General features: G+C 38.3%; 1 protein-coding gene and 1 long non-coding RNA gene across 5 annotated transcripts in view; one reads left to right on the top strand and one right to left on the bottom strand.

The window, feature by feature from the left end:
* The first annotated feature begins 425 nt into the window (after nt 1-425).
* The window catches only part of LOC148723827 (uncharacterized), a 29,815-nt gene continuing 9,856 nt past the window's right edge, over nt 426-20,384 (top strand). Inside the window, exons 1-2 of one of the 2 annotated variants that reach the window (XR_015991469.1) lie at nt 426-586; nt 17,541-17,615. This is a non-coding gene — a long non-coding RNA (uncharacterized LOC148723827). Of the gene's footprint in view, nt 587-16,271; nt 16,753-17,540; nt 17,616-20,384 lie in introns of those variants that run through there. The other variant, XR_015991470.1, reaches the window with a different exon arrangement.
* Nucleotides 10,016-18,625, bottom strand: LOC111337351 (peroxidasin homolog). 3 transcript variants are annotated; one of them, XM_088732453.1, is made up of 8 exons: nt 18,516-18,625; nt 15,226-15,676; nt 14,047-14,825; nt 13,070-13,248; nt 12,686-12,996; nt 11,990-12,243; nt 10,641-10,977; nt 10,016-10,547 (listed from the first exon to the last, which is right to left on the bottom strand). In XM_088732453.1, exons 2-8 carry the CDS (start codon nt 15,669-15,671, stop codon nt 10,490-10,492), a joined length of 2,364 nt encoding a protein of 787 aa, XP_088588579.1. In that variant the 5' UTR covers nt 15,672-15,676; nt 18,516-18,625; the 3' UTR covers nt 10,016-10,489. The 3 variants fall into 3 exon arrangements, with proteins under 3 accessions (XP_088588579.1, XP_088588580.1, XP_088588581.1); XM_088732454.1 differs by having other exon boundaries at nt 10,016-10,544; XM_088732455.1 differs by lacking the exon at nt 18,516-18,625 and having other exon boundaries at nt 15,405-15,672.

Raw genomic sequence — 20,384 nt, 5'->3', positions numbered from 1 at the left:
TGAAACATCATTTCGGGGCCGACCATTTAGCTTTTGAGGGAGGGGGGGGGGGGGTGTGTGGGTGATTTCTGGTCATCAAGAAATTATTTTCCTAGCAATCTGCTGGGCAGGATATTCTTTTCCGTTCTAAATGCTCTTTTTTTTCTGTTACATTTGGGCTGCATGCAATTTTTTTCTTCCAATAAACGCTGGCAGGAAGTTTGTTTTCAAAATCACCCCCTCCCCCCCCCCTCAAGAGTTAATGGTCGGCCCCAAGGTCATACGCATTACTGGACGTGACAGTCCGACATTTTTGTAACTCACTGCAAGTTTTTTTCTTAAAGCCGACTGCCTTGTTAATTTGAAAAAAATTTCCAAAAACTTCGACGGAAAATTTTCATCAGAATAACAGTATTTCAAGGAATTATCGAAGAAATGTTTTATCATTGAATTTAATTATGGCCGGTGACAGCGAATGTATGGAGAGTTTTCATTTTTTCTGACAACAAATCATCGATGGTGATATGTCCCGATTCAATTTATCGCGAAAGAAGGGTTTTATGGGGGGCTATCACAAAGGTTTAGATGGCGGCGCTCTCCGATTGAGGTAAGCTTTGCTTTGTTGCTGAATCCTTTCGTGTAGCTAACAAGATTGTTGTTGAATATCAATAGCTGTAAAGTAAGGGATTAAGGTCTTTTCATCCCAATAAATTGCCATGTAAACCGGCTATCAAACGTTTGAACGATTTCAAGTTGAAAACGACAAGCTCTTGTTTACCGTTACTGACTTACACAAATCATCCCAGGGACATTTCTTTTAAACTACTAGTGTCAGTTACATATGCTTCGGATGGCATCATCGTGTAATCCCATTCTTCTTTAGGTATGTAGTTCTTTATTGCAAGGAAATTTTCTTTACAGATTTACAGTATCTACATCTTGTGAACTCTGCCCAAAAATTTTTAATTCTTTCTGAACGATTGCACGTTAAAACCTAGAGAAGTACACAGAAATTACTTTGAAACGCAGATGTAAAATGTTCTGCAAGCACGAGTTTGGTTTAAACTTTTCGCAGTCTGATGATTTCTGTCTTTTCATATTGTGGTAAAACCTGGCTTAATGACACTAGCATATTTAAACCGTTCGTATTCACTTCCAAGTTTAGCAATCCGTCACGTCATTATATCGCAGAGATATAGTTGTTGAAATTTAGTGCCTGAATATTATTCCAACAAGGAAGTCGCTGGTTATTTGTTTGAAGGGTCAATTCTAATTTGCGTGTTTACGATGAATTTCAAAATAACCGCAGCCGTAGTGTAAGGTGAATCAAAACGAAATACTAAAATTTATTCTCGAGGCATTGACCACTTTCAAAAATGGCTGCCGCATTAATATTCTTTTGTTTAAATTTAAATTAGCCTTTCTGGCCTCGCTTGAGATAATGTATTCTTTTGAATTTTGTACTAGAGAACGAGGTCGCAGAGATTTAGCCATTGAAATCTAGTGCCTGGGTGTCCTGCAATAAGGAAGTCGCTGGTCAAGTTATTTGTTTGAAAGGTCAGTTCTAATTTCCACATTTATGATGAGTTTAAAAATAACCGCAGCCGTATTGTTAGGCCAAGTAAAACAAAATACTGTATCGAAAATAAAAAGTAGGAAGGTTATCAGCGAAATACCACAAACATCAAAGTTTTGGTCTAAAAAAACCCTTTGTTTCTGTTACTTCTTCCTCTATCATCACACAAACCAACGGCAGCAGCTAACTTTGGACAAATTCTATTGTAGAATTTTAGTTCACTAATTGGTCATTTTAGCCCATCGACTTCGTTTTCCGCTTGTGTGTTAAGTTCTAAACCACATTTGACGTCAAAAATTTGGTTTGAACAATACATGTAGGTTTGGGTGAGTGTTTCTTGCGGTTCCGCGAGGTTATCACTTTATTTTGGCGAATGCCTTCAACTCTGCCTGAGCCACAATATGGGAAAATAAAATGGGTTTCTTCTGCACAGTGAAATAAAGCTAATAAACAAACAAACAAACGATGAAGAATATTTGGTTCAGGTTCGCATGTTTTAGAGCCTTTTTCTTTTTCATACTCGTTAATAAAGCTGAGTGTCGGTGCTGTGATAGATCATCGGCAAAAACCTTTTACTGAGCGTGCAGTTTTCAACAAGTGGTCAGCTAGACAAAAGACCTTCGAAGTCATTGTGAAAAGCGAGAGATCAAAAGTTGAAATCGTGGTACCACTGTTGATGATGATTGATTGAAAAAAGTCAAGTTAATCATATTTGTGTAGAATTAGTAGTCTAGATATTAATTGCTTAGAAATTTTGGAGACCGTTTCAACACTAATAGACTTATTTGTTGAAAAAAAAAATTAACGAAATATGAATGCAAGTATTGGTAATGATAACTAACTCACATAGTTCATTCTTACCTTCAAGTCAGTTTGATATTTCGCATCGGGTCTACCAGGCAGCTCAAACTTTTCTAGCTGAAAACTTCTTATTTTATACCCCCAAACAGGAATTCTATCGGGTCATTGCTTCTTTTGATGTGGTTTTTTTTAATGCAATTAAAATAATTGTTTACTACAGACAATGGTTTTTTTATCGATCGATTCATCACACCGGGAAAATATTTCGGTAATTTGTCTTTATTTTTGGAAAGGGCGGCTATTCAAAAAGGTTGCAATTAAAAGAATTATGCCGGTTTAATTTTACTTTCATTGCCTAGAAGTTTCCAAAGATTACTTTATAGATCTAATGCTAAAGTCCCCGAAGATGTTGACTTAAATGTAGTTTAGGCTCATTAAAAGTGCGCTTGCTTCATTGTGGAGATGTGATTTAATAGTTGCTTGAGACGTGCGTGTCTTCCAACAAGGAAGTCGCAGTTGTTTTTCCTTCATCATCATTATTACCATTATGCAAGTGAGCTTAAACGTCTCATACTAAATTCCGCACTCACGAGTTTGAAAATAAACACAATAGTATTGTAAGGCATGAGGAAACAAAACACCAATGCTCAACTCTCAAGAGAAGTTGACAAATAGTGACAAATGCTTGCCGAGATCAGGTTTTTGCGAGAGGCAGTTTAAGTCTGGAAACCCTTTTTTTCTATTAAAAGCGTCAGCTATCGTTTTGAACAAATTCTGATGAAGAATTCACTAGTTGTTTGAGTTTAGGCATGGATGTCTTCCAACAAGGAAGTTCCTGTTCTTTTAAAAGGTCAATATTATTTTCCGCGTTTTCGAAATCAAAGATTTAAAGCAGTGGTAATGTTAGAAAACATGAACCAGATATGAATGGGCAGATTTCAAGAGAAAGTAAGACAAGGTCGAAGAAAAGAAATCAGAGAAATACTGGCAAATCCCGTTGCGACCAGCATTTTACAAAGTTACTGGTCTGAAAAACCATGTGTTTGTTTATTACTCGGGCTTTCCGAAGGAAACGCCCGAGGCATAATTTGGTTTTTTTTTTTTTTCTTTTGCGTTCAGTCACGAAACGCAGTTCCACTACAGCGCATGCGTGAAGTGTAAGCGCATGCGTAAAATGAACCATAGAGAGCATGGTTTAAGGGATGGCTGCCTTCGTGGACATTACCTTGCTCGATGTACGCGAAACAAATTCGATGGCTATTACGCTCAATATACACACAAAGTTACACACCGTTCGCAGTAGACCCACACTAAAACTTGTGGAGCGTTTTGGGAACGGGTCGGTCCGCGAACTTTACGAGCGATCCTTTACGAGTGAACCTTACGAGTGAGAAATATCGAGCGAAACCTGCGCTATTTCATATTATATTTACATGCAAACACAACCGTGTATTTAGACGGGATCGAGAACCCAGTAGAATGCCAGAAGCTACTCTGACACGTCTCAGAAGAAAGGGCATGAAACTGAAGGAATTTGCTTATGAGCGTATTCGTCTAAGCATACCGAAGTCCACGTGGCTACGTCGTTATGTGAAGTTTAGAAGAGTTGCAAAGAATGTTTGTAAGCTTAATATTGTAAGCTTAATATGGTAAGATTAAATAAAGTTACACAGCATGAGACGAAGTGTTTGTTGAATTGTTCTGTGAGGGTATATTAAAGGATGATTAAATTGAAGTATAGAGCAGGTCGGTATTTATCAATGTTTTCCTGTAAGAGACCCATGTGTCTCTGTAAGAGTAAGACACACATATCAAACTATTGTAAATTTCAACTGAGTTCAGATATAGAGAAAAACTCTGGTCCTACTCCAACGTACATTGAACCTTGCAAAACAATAAGGGCACCATATTGCCAAGCTAATGAGTTGGTATTTGGACAAAATTCAGGACAACAATGTGTTGCAATGAGTTTATGCTCTTTGATTTACAATAATAAACAAGGAATCAATTCATCTTTTTGGCGCAAGATTTCACATGTAGTGTCACGCGCTTTTTTACGTAAACAAACCGCAAAAGTTCGGATATCGGGTCTCAAATTACGATATGTGTACGAACTACGAGTCGCTATTTCACGTTCCCGTCACTAAAAAATTTTTCCATTGCTTTAATCTTGAAAAGTCGGAAAAACTCGAAAAGTTCCAGGTTCACAATGTCCAATCAGAAGAACAAAAGCTACTTAAACGCCATGAACGTGGCAGAACTTAAAAAAATATTTGCAGGAACGAGGAGTTTCAGTTATCGGATATCTGAAAACATCGCTGGTAGAAATCGCCTCTGCAGTCGAAAGAATGGTTTTGCCAGTGGATCCAAACTTCGAAAAAGATCAAACCAATAAAGCAGACAATTTCATAATTCATATGCTAATTCCGAATCCATTTTGGCATGTACTAAAACCTAGAAGACCGGAACATCAGAACACCAGAACACCGGAACACCAGAACACCGGAACACCCCGGAACACCGGAACACCCCGGAACACCGGAACAACAACAACATTTATTTATACCACAAAGAAATAAGATAAGGGAATTGTATAAATGGTAAGTCAATAGCTTCAGTTTGCCAAAAGAAATGGATTAATAGCTTTTGAATCGGCCGATACCACGACAGGGCACTTTCGTGCCCTCACAAATACAAATAACCAGCTGCTTCAGTGAGGATTAGATGGTATTGGTCAATCGTTTGCATGCAGACAGGTTGGGTCATCAAGCTTTGTTATTGGGGTTGTCAAAAGTTACCCCACAAAAATGGGTAATCTATCATCAACAGAGGGAAAAGTCACGAAAGTGCCCTACTTTTCTTCTGGGGTGGGGGGGGGGGGGAGAGAGAAATAGAAAAGTTCGCATTAGCGTTATTTCTCCTATACCCTTAGGACAATTTCTCGAACAATTAAATAAGATTGTTCCAAACTCGTGGGGATTTAATGAATAATATATTGAAAAATAGATAAGTTATTACCGGTCTTTTAAATGTCCCTTTTGATACCGTAGGGTAGGGCCAGTAACACTACAACAGTAACACTACAACAACTTTCTATGGTATTTTTAGAAATATGGAGGGAGTTAAGAGTCTCCCAAAGGCGATCAAATGCATCCTCTTCGATTAAAATTCACTCGTTGAACTCTTTTCACTAATTTGGCGCCCTCGCTGGTCAGGAACGCGAAGCACAAGTTGGTTGAGTAACCAAAACGTTTCTCATAAATCAATTTTTTCCCGCGGCTATTTGCAGCTTTTTTTCGTTACCTCAGTTGTAGAGAGAAAGTTTTAAATTTTTGCGTTTGACACTTATTGCTGATAAACTGTAATTTCTGAACCACTCATTGCTTCCATAAAAAAAAAAAAAAATGACCATATTCTAAAAAGCTTATTGGTAATGATCGTCCTAAATATAGAGTTTATATCCGTCTGCAATCGTAGAAGCATTTTATCAATGTCGTCTTTCCTTCGAAGAAGCCGACTGTACCCTGGCTGTTCATGGCAATTTACCCAACCATTCTAAGTAACACATGGCAATCTGCGGTCTTTCCTTACACTGAGGTAGCACGGAAAGCCGGAAAACTCTTGAACAAAAGTTCATCTTTCAAACCGGCCGTCTAAATCCCACAGGTATCAACGAACGCTTTTCATTCCACTAATTTATTCGTCTTTTTCTCGTTGCCATGTTCCCACCAATCACGTTGCTCCTTTTTCTGCCTTTTAAGCACACACAACCCCTCACACAACCCACAATTCCCCTATTCGCTCCGACGAAGGGCTAACGCTCGAAATGTCAGCTTTTATAATCGTAACGGTGGCCAATTTACTATTTCAACTTTGTTGATATATTCAAATTATTTCGTTACCCCACAGACGCAACCCCAAACAGTTTCTTTATTCAATTGTTAACATAAGTCGGGTGTTAACTTTGGATTAAGCAGAGTAATACAATTAATACTAGATTAATATTGGATTAATACACTCGTCAATAGCTGCTTCGAGGGTCAATAATAACAACTATGGGGGTCGTTGATCTTAGACACAATTATCGCTGTTTGTTTTCCGTAGCCATTATATTTCTCATTTTATTTTGAATCAAGTGTGAATTTTATTGTTACTGTTCTTAGGGCGGGCTCGATTTTCATACCTTTGTCGAAGGGCACGGTGCCGCTTCACCACCTCGCCTTGTTGATCCATTTTCGTGTCTAACCTGGCAATAATCGTAAAACTCTTGTTTGTCTGTCTATTTGTTTATTTGTTTTTTTGCAGTTAAATCAACGATTAATCCATGCAGTTTTATGTCTGGTCACTACAAATGGCAAGAAAATTCACCGTAAAATATAAGTCAAGTGAAGTAGTTTTAATTTGGAATTTAATGGTGATCTCACTCATTGAATTCGAAAGAGAAAGAGAGGAAAAAGAAGAAATCTATTACCGGCAATAAACACTTTCTTTAGAGTAGTGGCGGAGGGTAGAGCCCTAGTTAACCTTTTATCCCAACAACAACTTCTACAGCATTTCTCGGCATAAAGGGAGTTGAGAGTTTCTTAATAAAGGTGACTGTGAAATGTTCAGCAGGCAACCGTGGACGATACTCCTACTCTTGTACGTTGGATCAGCGATGATCTGATCGGCCCAAAATAACGACTATGAAATATAAATATAGAGGCAAGACCGATACAATGAAGATAAGTAAATTTTAAGACGGAGCACTATATTTCGGCTGACCAAACCAGCCTTCTTCAGGTGCAGTGGGAAATATAGTGCTCCGTCTTAAAATTTACTTATCTACGTTGTATCGGTCTTACCTCTATATTTATACTTAATAATAAAGGCAATCATTTCCTCCACAATCGTCAGTTATTCCTCCTCTAATACGAACTAATGTGGCGCCAACGCTGGCCACAAACACGAAACAAGGGTGTCGCTTGATCAACCAAAAAGTTGCACATGAGTCAAATTATTCTCTTGCGGCTATTTTCGACTTTTTTCCCCATAACTTGTTGCCGAAAGAAATTTTCAACTTCAAGCCTCTGACACTTCTCGATGATTAACCGCATTTTTTCTTCATTTAATGATTGCCTGCGTGTTCTTGTTTGAAAGACTAATAAACACCTACCGCTCCCTTTCTTATATTCGTTGTGTGGCCAAATTGTTTGAAAAATTTCCATGATCTACTGTACTCCTATCTAAAAGAAAACACTTGCCAGGCCGGTTTTTTATATTTACAGAACACTCCTTCTACTACCTTTAGTGATAAAAACGAGCGATAAAAAATATGAATGACGTTTCGAAGGCTCCACGGTCATTTTCAAGTTAGAGTTCATGAGTAAAGTCCCGCATACACACGATTTCTGAAACAGTGGAATGAGGGTAAAAGCTAAGTATTTACATATAAACAATAGAGCTAAGAACTAATAAAAAAGTGCAAAAATGAAGTGTAAATAAACGGTGAAAAGGATGAAAATTAATTAATATGGAGTGTTATGCAAACAGCTTCGCGCGAATAGAATCGCTCTGAAAAATTGAACAAACAGAGCGATTCTATTCGCGCGAAGCTGTTTGCTTAACACTTCACATTAATTAATTTTCATGCTTTTCACCGCTTATTTACACTTCATTTTTGCACTCTTTTTATTAGTTATTAGCTCTATTGTTTGTATGTAAATACTTAGCTTTTACCTTCATTCCATTGTTTCAGAAATCGTATATATGCGGAAATTTACTCATGAACTCTAACTTGAAAATGACCGTGGAGTGGTCGAAACGTCGTTCATATTTTTTATCGCCCGTTTTTATCACTAAATGTTTTAATAAGAACTTATTTCTCCTTTTACTCCCACAGTTTAGTTAGGGAAAGCATTAATGGCCATCTTGGTTGCGTGATTCTCATAGATTTGAAGAAGGCCTTTTAAACTATCGACTACGCTGAGAATTTTATGCAAAAACTCGCTAAATATGTCGGGGTATTAGATCAAGATGCTCAGAGAGAGTTTGAATATTATTTAACTAGTCTTATAATTTGATTACTCGAGCCCTCCTAGCTGGAGGACCACAAGAGTCAATATTTAGTTTAGTTAATTAGCTTCGCCGACAGGCAGGGACCCCGCAACAGCTTGCGCTAATGACTGCCACCCATCCCACCCCAGGGGAGGACATCCGCCACACAGTGATGTCGTGCGTGGGAACTTAATGTCTCCCACCCCAACCCTGCAGGAGACGGGACAAACGATTTATTGGTTCTCATCCGAGAAGACTAGAATGTCTATCCCGATATTTTAGCCCCATTGCCTTCCTGATCTTCCAAAATGACCTTCCAAATTGCTTGATCTCACGAACTCTCTGCTGACGACATCTATGTCACTGTTTCTGCCTCTAACGTAACTAATGTTGAGGCCTTAATCAAAACTAAATTGAAAGATACTGATCTTTGGCTTAAAACTAGGAAGTTAAGACTCGATGTTACCAAAACAGAGTTAATGATCGCTCGCTCGATGTAGAAATTACAGTCTTTAAATGACTACGCAATGAAAATTCATGTGGACGCGCTCTAAATAAGTACAAACAGACCAACTCAACTAGATATATTCCCTTTTGCTCAACATTGATGGAAATCTCTCGCGAAGGCCTACATACATGAGATCTTAAGAAATGTTTAGTTGAGTGTCGGTGCGCCGTTGGCGAGTCAGATCATTTATTTCCATGCACATTGCCATTAGGCTACACAAAGGTCTTACTCTTATTCTCTTTTCGTTTTGTTTTTAATAATCTGTAGGACTGAAGAAAAGTTATTTAAGTTTTTGATACAAATTTTAAGCTGAGTGAATTTAAGCAAACTGATGATATATAACTAATAAATAAACATCCGTAGAAAGTAATTTTGAATATTCTGTCATTATTCTTTTTAACTGAATTGGAAACAGACAAATTTGAGAGTCAGTTCAGTTGCAATAAAAAAGGTTGTTTCACCCGTTTGAACAAGTGCTCTAATCTTAATGAAAACAAAACAAAACAAAACGAATCAGAACAAAAATAAAAACGAAAGAAAAGATTAACTGAGGATATAAAATGACCGGGAAGTTTGTCTCCGAATGTTGATGTAACAGCATGAGGAGATGAAATCAGCGATATAAAAAGCTTCATGTTATCAGTACGCACTAGTAGAGGGCTCGATGTTTCAGAAGGATTGAAGACTAAACTGTCTCGAGGTTGCGCGTGTGGCGAAGTAAAAAGCCTTTTTCTCCTTTCATCAAGTTTTCCTATGAACAGAAAATTGCCTTTCAATAAGATGCTTTGATGCTAAAGCGGATAGTTCAGTTCGCTTATAGGACTGACACTCAAGGGTGACTAGCATCTAATTACTCCTTACATGAACCATCACTCCAGAATCACAAATCAAGATCACGAGAATAAAAGAAATGACCGTCAGCTAAACAAGCTTTGCATTGATTGTTAAAAATTTTTATCCTTGTCAAAAGAAGTACAGAGAACAGTATGGAGAACATACGTATTGATGTTAAGAGAGCCGGTTCATAAATGCTCGTGAATTAGGACTCAGGGACCGATATCTGGAAAGTGATCCGCTGCGCATTTATATGTTGATAGTCAATGAAGAGACACTGATTAATGCATCAATGAAGTTTATTGTATGGCTATCTAAAGCGGAATATAGCGAGCTTCCAAAATGGTTCACTTAGATATCATATTTGAAATTACACATGAAACCTCTTTGAATAAATCTAAAAAAAAACCAAAACAACAACAAGAAAAGCCTAATACCTATCGGATCCCTCAATGGCAATATCTTGTAGGCTGAGACCGGTAAAAATAAGGGCGCGATCCCCAGTAAGTTAGAAAACAACACAACCAATTACAAAAAGAACGTTAAATTTCACTAACAAGATTATCCTTGCAAACTCTCCTACTCCACCGTAAGAATTTAAATCAGTATTCTTCAAACCACTATCTACTTTCTGCGCAAATCAATATTAAATCCTAAACCCTAGTAGACTTAATCTATAATCCTTCCTAAAAAAATAGAAATCCATGATTCGGAGCCGAGCAGCCGATGAATTATTCCATATTTTCGGGGATGGGTTACTCGGTCGATCCTTCGTCATATTCACCCTCAAGGTTTGGAGTGTCACCCTTCCTTCTGTCGGGAAATAAGATAATTAACAAACAGTTCATCGAAATTGAGACGGAATTTAGATGAATTTGCTTCTAATCAATAATAGCTGCAACATACCCTCGCCATCCACATCTGAAACCTGGTTTAAACACGTTCAAGTTCATTTCGGGCAGCTTATTACAATCGGTGAATATCTCTGACTGTTGTAATACCCTCCTGGGGATAGAAGGGATGTTCTCAGAATTGTCGCAGATCACCTTGGCCAATGTGACTTTTCTAATTTCTTGCAGTTGACAAAGCGTGAAAGCTGTTTTATCAGTGTTCTTTGCTGAGTTGGGCGCGTTTTCATGCCAGAAGCGGTCACCTTCTCGTAGGCGTTTGAACTGCTCGGCTAGTAGACATTGAAAGGTTTTACCCAGCACTCCCCCCTCCGGATCTGCAGGCTCCAGCATTCCTGTGAGGAATCATAAAAATAACAATTACTATAAGCGCTTCATAAGGGCCCCCCCCTCCTTTTGCGCTTAATTGTTTTAGTTGTGTAAGCTGAGAGAAATTGAAATGCAGATAAATTTTAGTGTCGGGGGGGTGGTTTGCATGAATGGGTCCTCGAATGGGTATGATGAAGTGAATGCTCTGATATGGTTGACTACACGAGTGGGCAAGGTTCTGGATCGCCCGTTTTGATCTCGCAAAAGGAGACAAAGAACTTGTAGCTGGTTTACATTCGTTAAAGATTTTTCAGCATTTTGGCGACAAGAAAGTCACAGATATGACTTTAGACGGTTGAACCAAAAAAACACTCTAAATTTACTGAATCGTAAACCAATTTTCATTTGAACGTCGAAAGTAATTCGAGATTTCTTTCAGTTTTCTCTTTGCCTCGCTCTGTCATTGATCCATTCACTGAGGATGAAAAAGTTAAATCAAAGACGGTTTGGTAAGTCGCGTTTTCCCGCACTTCTGCCAGTTTGGTTACCTATTTGCAGTTCTTATTGGCTCCATGTGATATGCGCCTTTTTTTCTTATTGGTAGTTGTAATTGCTTTGGTTTTGGTTTTACGACTCTCCATAAAGTAGTGGGATTGCACCACTTGTCGATTTGATTTCTTTTGATTCATTTTTCTTTGTGGCCAGTCAAAGAAAAAGAAAAGCTAAAAGAAAAGCAACTACGCCCTCTTTACCGATCAGATGAAAAAATTGAACCAGATGTAAAAGTTGATCACTTGCCTTTTCATGCACTTCAGTCAGTTTTCTTACTTCCCCTACCCCCTTTTTTGGATTCTTATTCGCTCCTTATGATAATTCCCTTTGTTTTGATTGGCTCCTTATGATAATTCCCTTTGTTTTGATTGGCTCCTTATGAGAATTCCCTAAGTTCTGATTAGCCGTTGCTATTACTTTGGACTTGATTTCACGGCACTCAATCGATAATCAGTGTATAGCGGCATTGCACCTGCGCAGACATACCTCCAACAAAAAGATCGATGTCCCAAACTGACTGGTACTGGGACTTCAAATTATTTATATCTTTTTCGCCAATTCCAGCCTTTTTCAGATCTGTAAAGCTGTTTACTTTTGGTTTAATTTTACAAAACGTGTTTCGATATTTCGTGTATGAAGGCACTCCGCGTTCGCGTCCTCTTTGGATGTTGATGGCTATGAGGTCGGACAAGTCACCGGGGCCTCGAAACAGGTTTTCTTGTACAGAGCTTGAAAAACGCCTGGAGAGAGAATCAGGTCAATCCAAGGATCAGTCGTGAGAATCATTATCGTGTATTGAGTTACTGATAATCCTACTTATACGTGGAGATCTACAGAAATTAAATGTTTTTGATTGCGGGATCGATTGGTCGCTTTTTCGTTTTAGCTCTTCGATCCAAGTAACCTGATAGGAAGATGTTTTTCAACGAATATTGTAGCAAGGATTTTGTCTTTCTCGAGGGAAAAAGTTTAAATCAAATATAATCGGGTAAAATGATTTTTCACTCGATTTTGACATCTAATTAACTGTTTTGTTTTTTGCAAAACTACCACCCCTCTTTCGCCTAATAACCCCTTCCCCGCTCTTTCCCCTCCGGATGAAAACGTATCCATTGGCTTGGTTTTTTTCCAAACAAGAGATACGTACAAGAATGTCCTATATACCTTTTATCTCTTACTCACCCATCAACTTTGGCTGCTGGACTTTTAACCAAGCCTCTAAAGATGGAATCGACACCACCATTACTCTTGTCATAAAGGTAGGTTGGATTACCAAAGTCCTGCACTGGGATAGGAGTGTACTCTGACATAGAATCTTTGCTGCATTTGTGTTGAAAACCCTCTTGAGTAAAACGTAGAAACTCCTCTTGAACCAAACTGTGGCCAAATCGGTAAGCTGCCGCAGAAAAGGCTTGGGATATTTGGGCATTGACTCTAGGGTTGTAACCATAGAAGTACCCTCTTCCTTTCAGCACGAGATTGTTGTCTCTGATCTACAAAATGAAGAAAAGAAGTCAGTTGGAAACTAAGAAAAAAAAAAAGATAGAATTAGAAACTATTGCATACCGTTCTGGGGCTGAGAAGCAATGGCAGATCTTCGTTGTATGTGATGAATTGTAATTCCGCCCCGACAATTCTCCTGGTCTCCTGGTAAATCTGCTCTGCTTCCCAAACTGTGTTTTTACCAAAAAATTCTGCTATTCGGTTATGTTCCCGGACGAACAGAGTATGAACTGACATAAGACCTGTATGTTGTATCCAGGAAATATATGTCATTATTATGAATATAGGGTAAGAAATATAGGGTAAGATAGAAGGGTGTGTGACATGAAGATGTCGGACAAACGCCCGCGCAGGATACTCCCTATATTTCTCAGGGGTATGGTTTTTGGGTTGTCGAGTATGAACTCTTTCACCACACGGAATGACCTAAAAGTATTTTCTCCCCGCAACATAAGTACTCCATAAAGCAAAAAGGTGAGAAGAAGAAAAAATTATACTGATCAACGTGGGTGTACTATTTGATTTACTAACAAACTCCCAGAACTATCTAGTAAAACTTTATTTATTGAGGATAGCACGTGATAGTGCACAAACACTAATAAACTTGTGGTCCTCTTAATTACAATAAATATATAAATACAATAGAATCATTAATATATTGAAAAAAGAAAAAAAAAAAAAAAAAAAAAAAAAAAAGATTACAAATATAAATAGAAATTTAGCTAATTACAAATAATATCACCATAAGAACTGTATGACAGACATTTAGGAGTAATAGTGTTGAGATCTTGGGGCTAAAAGGCTTAATCAGGGCGCACGTACAATTTCATCCTTCCAGTCTTGTCTTAATAAGGGTGTTTGTGTACAAGCCTTGACAGGGTATCAATTTGTCAATTCGCTGTCTATATATGTAGCAGTAACAATATTTTAGAGTTTTACAGTAAATAGTTGGTCTGATTACACTATAGGCTTGGTTGTAAAAGGTCGATAGACCACAACCTAGTCTTTTTGTCTTGATCAGGGAAGCGAGGTGACCTCACCTTGATTCTCGTTCACACGTTCGTCTCCGGCTATGAAACAAGGTCTGTTAGGATCTCTTGATACGCATGGAATCTCAGGATCTGTTTGTGCAGGTAAAAGATCCCCCAAAGGGCAGCCGTGACGAGGTTTCATAATTGTCATTCTTCCATCAGGGGCTCGAAGGTGTTCAGCTTCCTCCTCGCTAGAGCCGTAAACGTTGGACGCGTCGATGAAAGCTGTTATCGTATTGGTGTGCTCTCTTGGTCCTGGTGAACACTCTTCTATAAATCCATGAGGAGCATCTCGAATCACCTTGAAGAATCTAACATCCCTCTTCTGGAAGACGTCATCATCGGACGGAACCTTAACATTGAAACACTCTGGGTCGGTAGTGTTAAGAGCTTCACAGTCACATTCTTGTTCTTCCGCCAAAGTTAGGTCATGGTCCAGGAACTGACCCCAATTCATGGCCAAGTGTGTCAGCCCTGGAGAGTCAGGGTTTTTGCGGTCTGCATTTGTGCCATGGACGAAACGACTCACGTCTCTCGCGTTGGGTAACTTGCCTCCATTTCGTGCCTCACGAGGTGTCGAAACCTTATCTGCATAATCAGCTTCTCGTACTCGTATGAACGGAGTACGGGCTGCTCCGAATAAGGGTTGACGCACATTATTGCAAGTTCCATCAATTTTTCTGAAACGAGCCTCCTTCTTTGACTTATCCGGACATTTCACGCTCCCTAATGGTCGATGTTTTAAACATTGAAGAACCTTTTCCCTGCAGATGCTTATTCTCTTGTTCCTGAAAAAAGAAAAAGGAAATATAAATTATTTAGTGGCAGAGTACCACTTGAATTAAACGGAGATCGGGATACCTTCAAAGTTAGACATGGTTTGATGCTGCTCTGATTTAAGGATTTGATGAATGTAACCGGTTAATTGCAATTCATGGACCTTTGAAAGCTATTAACTTTTTTTTTTTATGAAAACACGTTTTTCTCAATTACTTACGTGCGTTTTAAGATTTTAACTTAATCTTTCTGAAAATGTAGATTTAAGTAATTAACTTCGAGTCAACGAGAAAAAAAGTTTTCTTCGTCCAGTGTTCACCTGCAAAACTTTGGAGTAACCTTAAGTATCAAAACTAAGCCTAAGGGCTGGCCGTGAACGCCTTTTTGTGTTCTCGTGCTGGAAACACTTACCCCCTTGCAGCTATTCCTAAAAGGTTCAAAACATTGCTCTTCTTACAAATGTCTCCAATGGCACGATTGACACAAGCTTCGTTCTGTAAAGTCCTAAACACTTTCGAGCCGTCCGCCAGTGAACTTTTACCATGTTGTAGTATCTGGAAGTATAATGTACGACCAAAGGTGTATGTTACCTTTCTCCCTCTTCGATAGCTATCAGGTTTTTCTCTTTTGGCTTCAGCCATGGATTTTTTCTCAACGTCTTTGAATTCAGCTTTAATTTTAGTACAAACATCGGCCGGCACGCTATCTTGCTTCTGTTCCATGTCCAGGTCATTCAATTCATCAATAGTGTAGGTGTCTCCTTCAAATCGGCCTGGGTCATTTAGAACAGAAGAAGATCCCTGCTCCAATCCCAGAACCAAGATAAGCAATAAAGCACTGTGTAAACGTCCTGGCATGTTGTCTGACGGAGAGATGAATAAAATAACTTGAGGCCGTCAAGTTGCAACAAAGAACATATAAAGTTCAATCAACTTTATTATAGTGATATTACTGCTAGTAATGTTGACAACGCCATTCTCTTTGTAAATTCTTTTTGTTCCCCCTGGTTTTGCGTGATATGGCGTGCGTGAGCTCGCGAACTATGCCTTGATTGTTAAAAAAAAAAATTGGTTCTGTGAAACATAGACCTAATTCTTTGAAAATTAAATTTGATATCTTGATAAGCAACGTTTATTTTTGTTAAATGCAGGCTTCTAAAACTTGCCGTGATTCTCTTTAGTGCAAAATTCGGTAGTTTTGTGTTTCAGAGCGACATAAAACTGATTGAAACTTATTTTTTGAAATCGAGGTGAATAGTTTGTAGAAATAAACCATTCAAGTTCGACCCTTTTATAGATGAAAGCCACCGCGCATGAAACATCATTTAGGGGCCATTTAGCTTTTGAGGGGGGGGTGTGTGGGTGATTTCTGGTCATCAAGAAATTATTTTCCTAGCAATTTGCTGGGCAGGATATTCTTTTCCATTCTAAATGCTCTCTTTTTCTGTTACATTTGGGCTGCATGCAATTTTTTTCTTCCAATAAACGCTGGCAGGAAATTTGTTTTCAAAATCCCCCACTCCCCCCCTCCTCAAGAGTTAATGGTCGGCCCCTAGGTCATACGCATTACTGGACGTGACAGTCCGACATTTTTGTAACTCATTGCAAGTTTTTTTCTTAAAGCCGACTGCCTTGTTAATTTGAAATAAATTTCCAAAAACTTCGACGGAAAATTTTCATCAGAATAACAGTATCTCAAGGAATTATCGAAGAAATGTTTTATCAACAAATGCCGAAGACACCTTCGCATGCTTCGACGTTAAGGGTTCAAACTTGTTATTGAATTTAGTTATGGCCGGTGACAGCGAATGTATGGAGAGTTTTCATTTTTTCTGACAACAAATCATCGATGGGGATATGTCCCGATTCAATTTATCGTGAAAGAAGGGTTTTATGGAGGCTACTACAAAGGTGTTGATGGTGGCGCTCTCCGATTGAGGTAAGCTTTGCTTTGTTGCTGAATCCTTTCCTGTAGCTAACAAGATTATTGTTGAATATCAATTGCTGTAAAGTTATAGGGATTAAGGTCTTTTCATCCCAATAAATTACCATGTAAATCGGCTATCAAACGTTTGAACGGTTTCAAGTTGAAAACGAAAACCTGTTGTTTACCGGTACTGACTTACACAAATCATCCCAGGGACATTTCTTTTTAAATACTAGTGTCGTTACATATGCTTCGGATGGCATTTTCGTATAATCCCATTCTTCTTACGTAAATAGTTCTTTGTTGCAAGGAAATTTTCTTTACAGATTTACAGTATCTACATCTTGTGAACTCTGCCCAAAAATTCTCAATTCTTTCTCAACGGCTGCACGTTAAAGCCCAGAGAAGTACACAGAAATTACTTTGAAACGCAGATGTAAAATGTCCTCAAGCACGAGTTTGGTTTAAACTTTTCACAGTCTGATGATTTCTGTCTTTTCATATTGTGGTAAAACATGGCTTATTGACACTAGCATATTTAAACCATTCGTATTCACTTCCAAGGTTAGCAACCGTCACGTCATTATATCACAGAGATATAGCTGTTGAAATTTAGTGCCCGAATATTATTCCAACAAGGAAGTCGCTGGTTATTTGTTTGAAGGGTCAGTTCTAATTTCCATGTTTACGATGAATTTCAAAATAACCGCAACCGTAGTGTAAGGTAAATTACAAAGAAATACTAAAATTTATTCTCGAGGCATGAATAATTTCATTACATTATTATAATTATGTCGCAGAGATTTAGCTATTGAAATCTAGTGCCTGGGTGTCCTGCAACAAGGAAGTCGCTGGTCAAGCTATTTGTTTGAAAGGTCAGTTCTAATTTCCGCGTTTATGATGAGTTTAAAAATAACCGCAGCCGTACTGTTAGGCATATTAAAGCAAAACACTGTATCGGAAATAAAGTCTGAAGAAGTAGGAAGGTTATCAGCGAAATACCACAAACATCAAAGTTTTGGTCTGAAAAAACCCTTTGTTTCTTTTACTTCTTCCTCTATCATCACACAAACCAACGGCAGCAGCTAACTTTTGACAAATTCTATTGTAGAATTTTAGTTCGCTAATTGGTCATTTTAGCCCATCGACTTCGTTTTCCGCGTGTGTGTTAAGTTCTAAACCACATTTGACGTCAACAATTTGGTTTGAACAATACATGTAGGTTTGGGTGAGTGTTTCTTGACGTTCCGCAAGGTTATCACTTTATTTTGGCGAATGCTTTCAACTCTGACTGAGCCACGATACGGGAAAATAAAATGGGTTTCTTCTGCACAGTGGAATAAAGTTAATAAACAAACAAACAAACGATGAAGAATATTTGTTTCAGGTTCGCATGTTTTAGAGCCTTTTTCTTTCTCATACTCGTTAATAAAGCTGAGTGTCGGTGCTCTGATAGATCATCGGCAAAAAGCTTTTTGAAAACTGCACTGAGCGTGCAGTTTTCAAAAAGCTGTCAGCTAGACAAAAGACCTTCGAAGTCGTTGTGAAAAGCGAGAAATCAAAAGTTGAAACCGTGGTACCATTGTTGATGATGATTGATTGAAAAAAGTCAATTTAATCATATTTGTGTAGAATTAGTAGTCTAGATATTAATTGCTTAGAAATTTTGGAGACCTTTTAAACTAATAGACTTATTTGTTTAAAAAAAAAAAAAATTAACGATATATGAATGCAAGTACAAGTAATGATAACTAACTAATATAGTTCATTCTTACCTTCAAGTCAGTTTGATTCTTCGCATCGGGTCTACCAGGCGGCTCAAACTTTTCTGGCTTAAAACTTCATATTTTATACCCCCAAACAGGAATTCTATCGGGTCATTGCTTCTTTTGAAGTGTGTGTTTTTTTTAATGCAATTAAAACAATTGTTCACTACAGACAATGGTCTTTCATCGATCGATTCATCACACTGGGAAAATACTTCGGTAATTTGTCTTTATTTTTGGAAAGGGCGGCTAGTCAAAAAGGTTGCAATTAAAAGAATTATGCTGGTTTAATTTTACTTTCATTGCCTAGAAGTTTCCAAAGATTACTTTAGAGATCTAATGCTAAAGTCCCAGAAGATGTTGACTTAAATGTAGTTTAGGCTCATTAAAAGTGCACTTGCTTCATTGTGAAGATGTGATTTAATAGTTGTTTGAGACGTGCGTGTCTTCCAACAAGGAAGTCGCAGTTGTTTTTCCTTCATCATCATTATTACATTATGCAAGTGAGCTGAAACGTCTTATACTAAATTCCGCATTCACGAGTTTAAAAATAAACACAACGGTATTGTAAGGCATGGGAAAAAAAACACCAATGCTTAACTCTCAAGAGAAGTTGACAAATGGTGACAAATGCTTGCCGAGATCAGGTTTTTGCGAGAGGCAGTTAAAGTCTGGAAACCCTTTTTTTTTATTAAAAGCGTCAGCTATCGTTTTGAACAAATTCTGATAAAGAATTCACTAGTTGTTTGAGTTTAGGCATAGATGTTTTCCAACAAGGAAGTTCCTGTTTTTTAAAAGGTCAATATTATTTTCCGCGTTTTCGAGATCAAAGATTTAAAGCAGTGGTAATGTTAGAAAACATGAACCAGATATGAATGGGCAGGTCTCAAGAAAAAGTAAGACAAGGTCGAAGAAAAGAAATCAGAGAAATACTGGTAAATCACGTTGCGACCAGAATTTTACAAAGTTACTGGTCTGAAAAACCATGTGTTTGGTTATTACTCAGGCTTTCCGAAGGAAACGCCCGAGGCATAAATTCGGTTTGTTTTTTTTTTTCTTTTGCGTTCAGTCACGAAACGCAGTTCCACTACAATGCATGCGTGAAGTGTAAGCGCATGCGTAAAATGAACCATAGAGCGCATGGTTTGTTGGGGGTTTTACAGCTCGCTCGGACGAATTAACAAGAGGTGCCAAGACTCTACTTTTCTTCTTTTATTCTCTTCTGGAGAGCTACTAGAGCAACGCTTTCTGCATCTAATAATCATGCTGTGGCGTAAGAACCAACGCTTTAAGTAGGAAAATCGTAGACGTGTTTGGGTTAACTGACCGTGAGAGTTTCCAGAGTGTATCCGTTATTTTGCAAAAAGGGGGAACTGGTTGGCCCTCACCGAATCACTTGTCGAACGCCAAGGAACCAATTGAACTCTAACAGCTGCTCACAGGAATTGTGCACACAAACGAGAACTTCAGTGTGGGTAGAACTCAAAGTCAGCTTTACCAACCCAAACATGACCACTTATGAAACTAATTATTCTCAACCATAACAAGCGATTAAAATGGCTAGCACGGTAAGAAGGAAATCCGCGAACTGAGCCAAGTTCAAGCACACACTCAAAATAAAAGATCAAAACTATAGATCTACCAGAATAACACGTAGGCGCAAAAGGCAAGGCTCAACAAAACAAAAAGCTTAACTGAAAATAACGTCGGAGCGAATAGAGGAATTGTGGGTTGTGTGTGCTTTTAAAGGCAGAAAATGGAGCTACGTTATTGGTGGGAACATAGCAACGAGAAAAACATGAATAAATTAGTGGAATGAAAGCGTTCGTTGATCCCTGTGGGATTTAGACTGCCGGTTTGAAAGATGAGCTTTTGTTC

The sequence above is a fragment of the Stylophora pistillata genome, chromosome 9 (assembly GCF_964205215.1).
Source record: "Stylophora pistillata chromosome 9, jaStyPist1.2, whole genome shotgun sequence".
Classification (NCBI taxonomy): Eukaryota; Metazoa; Cnidaria; class Anthozoa; order Scleractinia; family Pocilloporidae; genus Stylophora; species Stylophora pistillata.
This window is presented reverse-complemented; position numbering and strand designations above follow the sequence as displayed.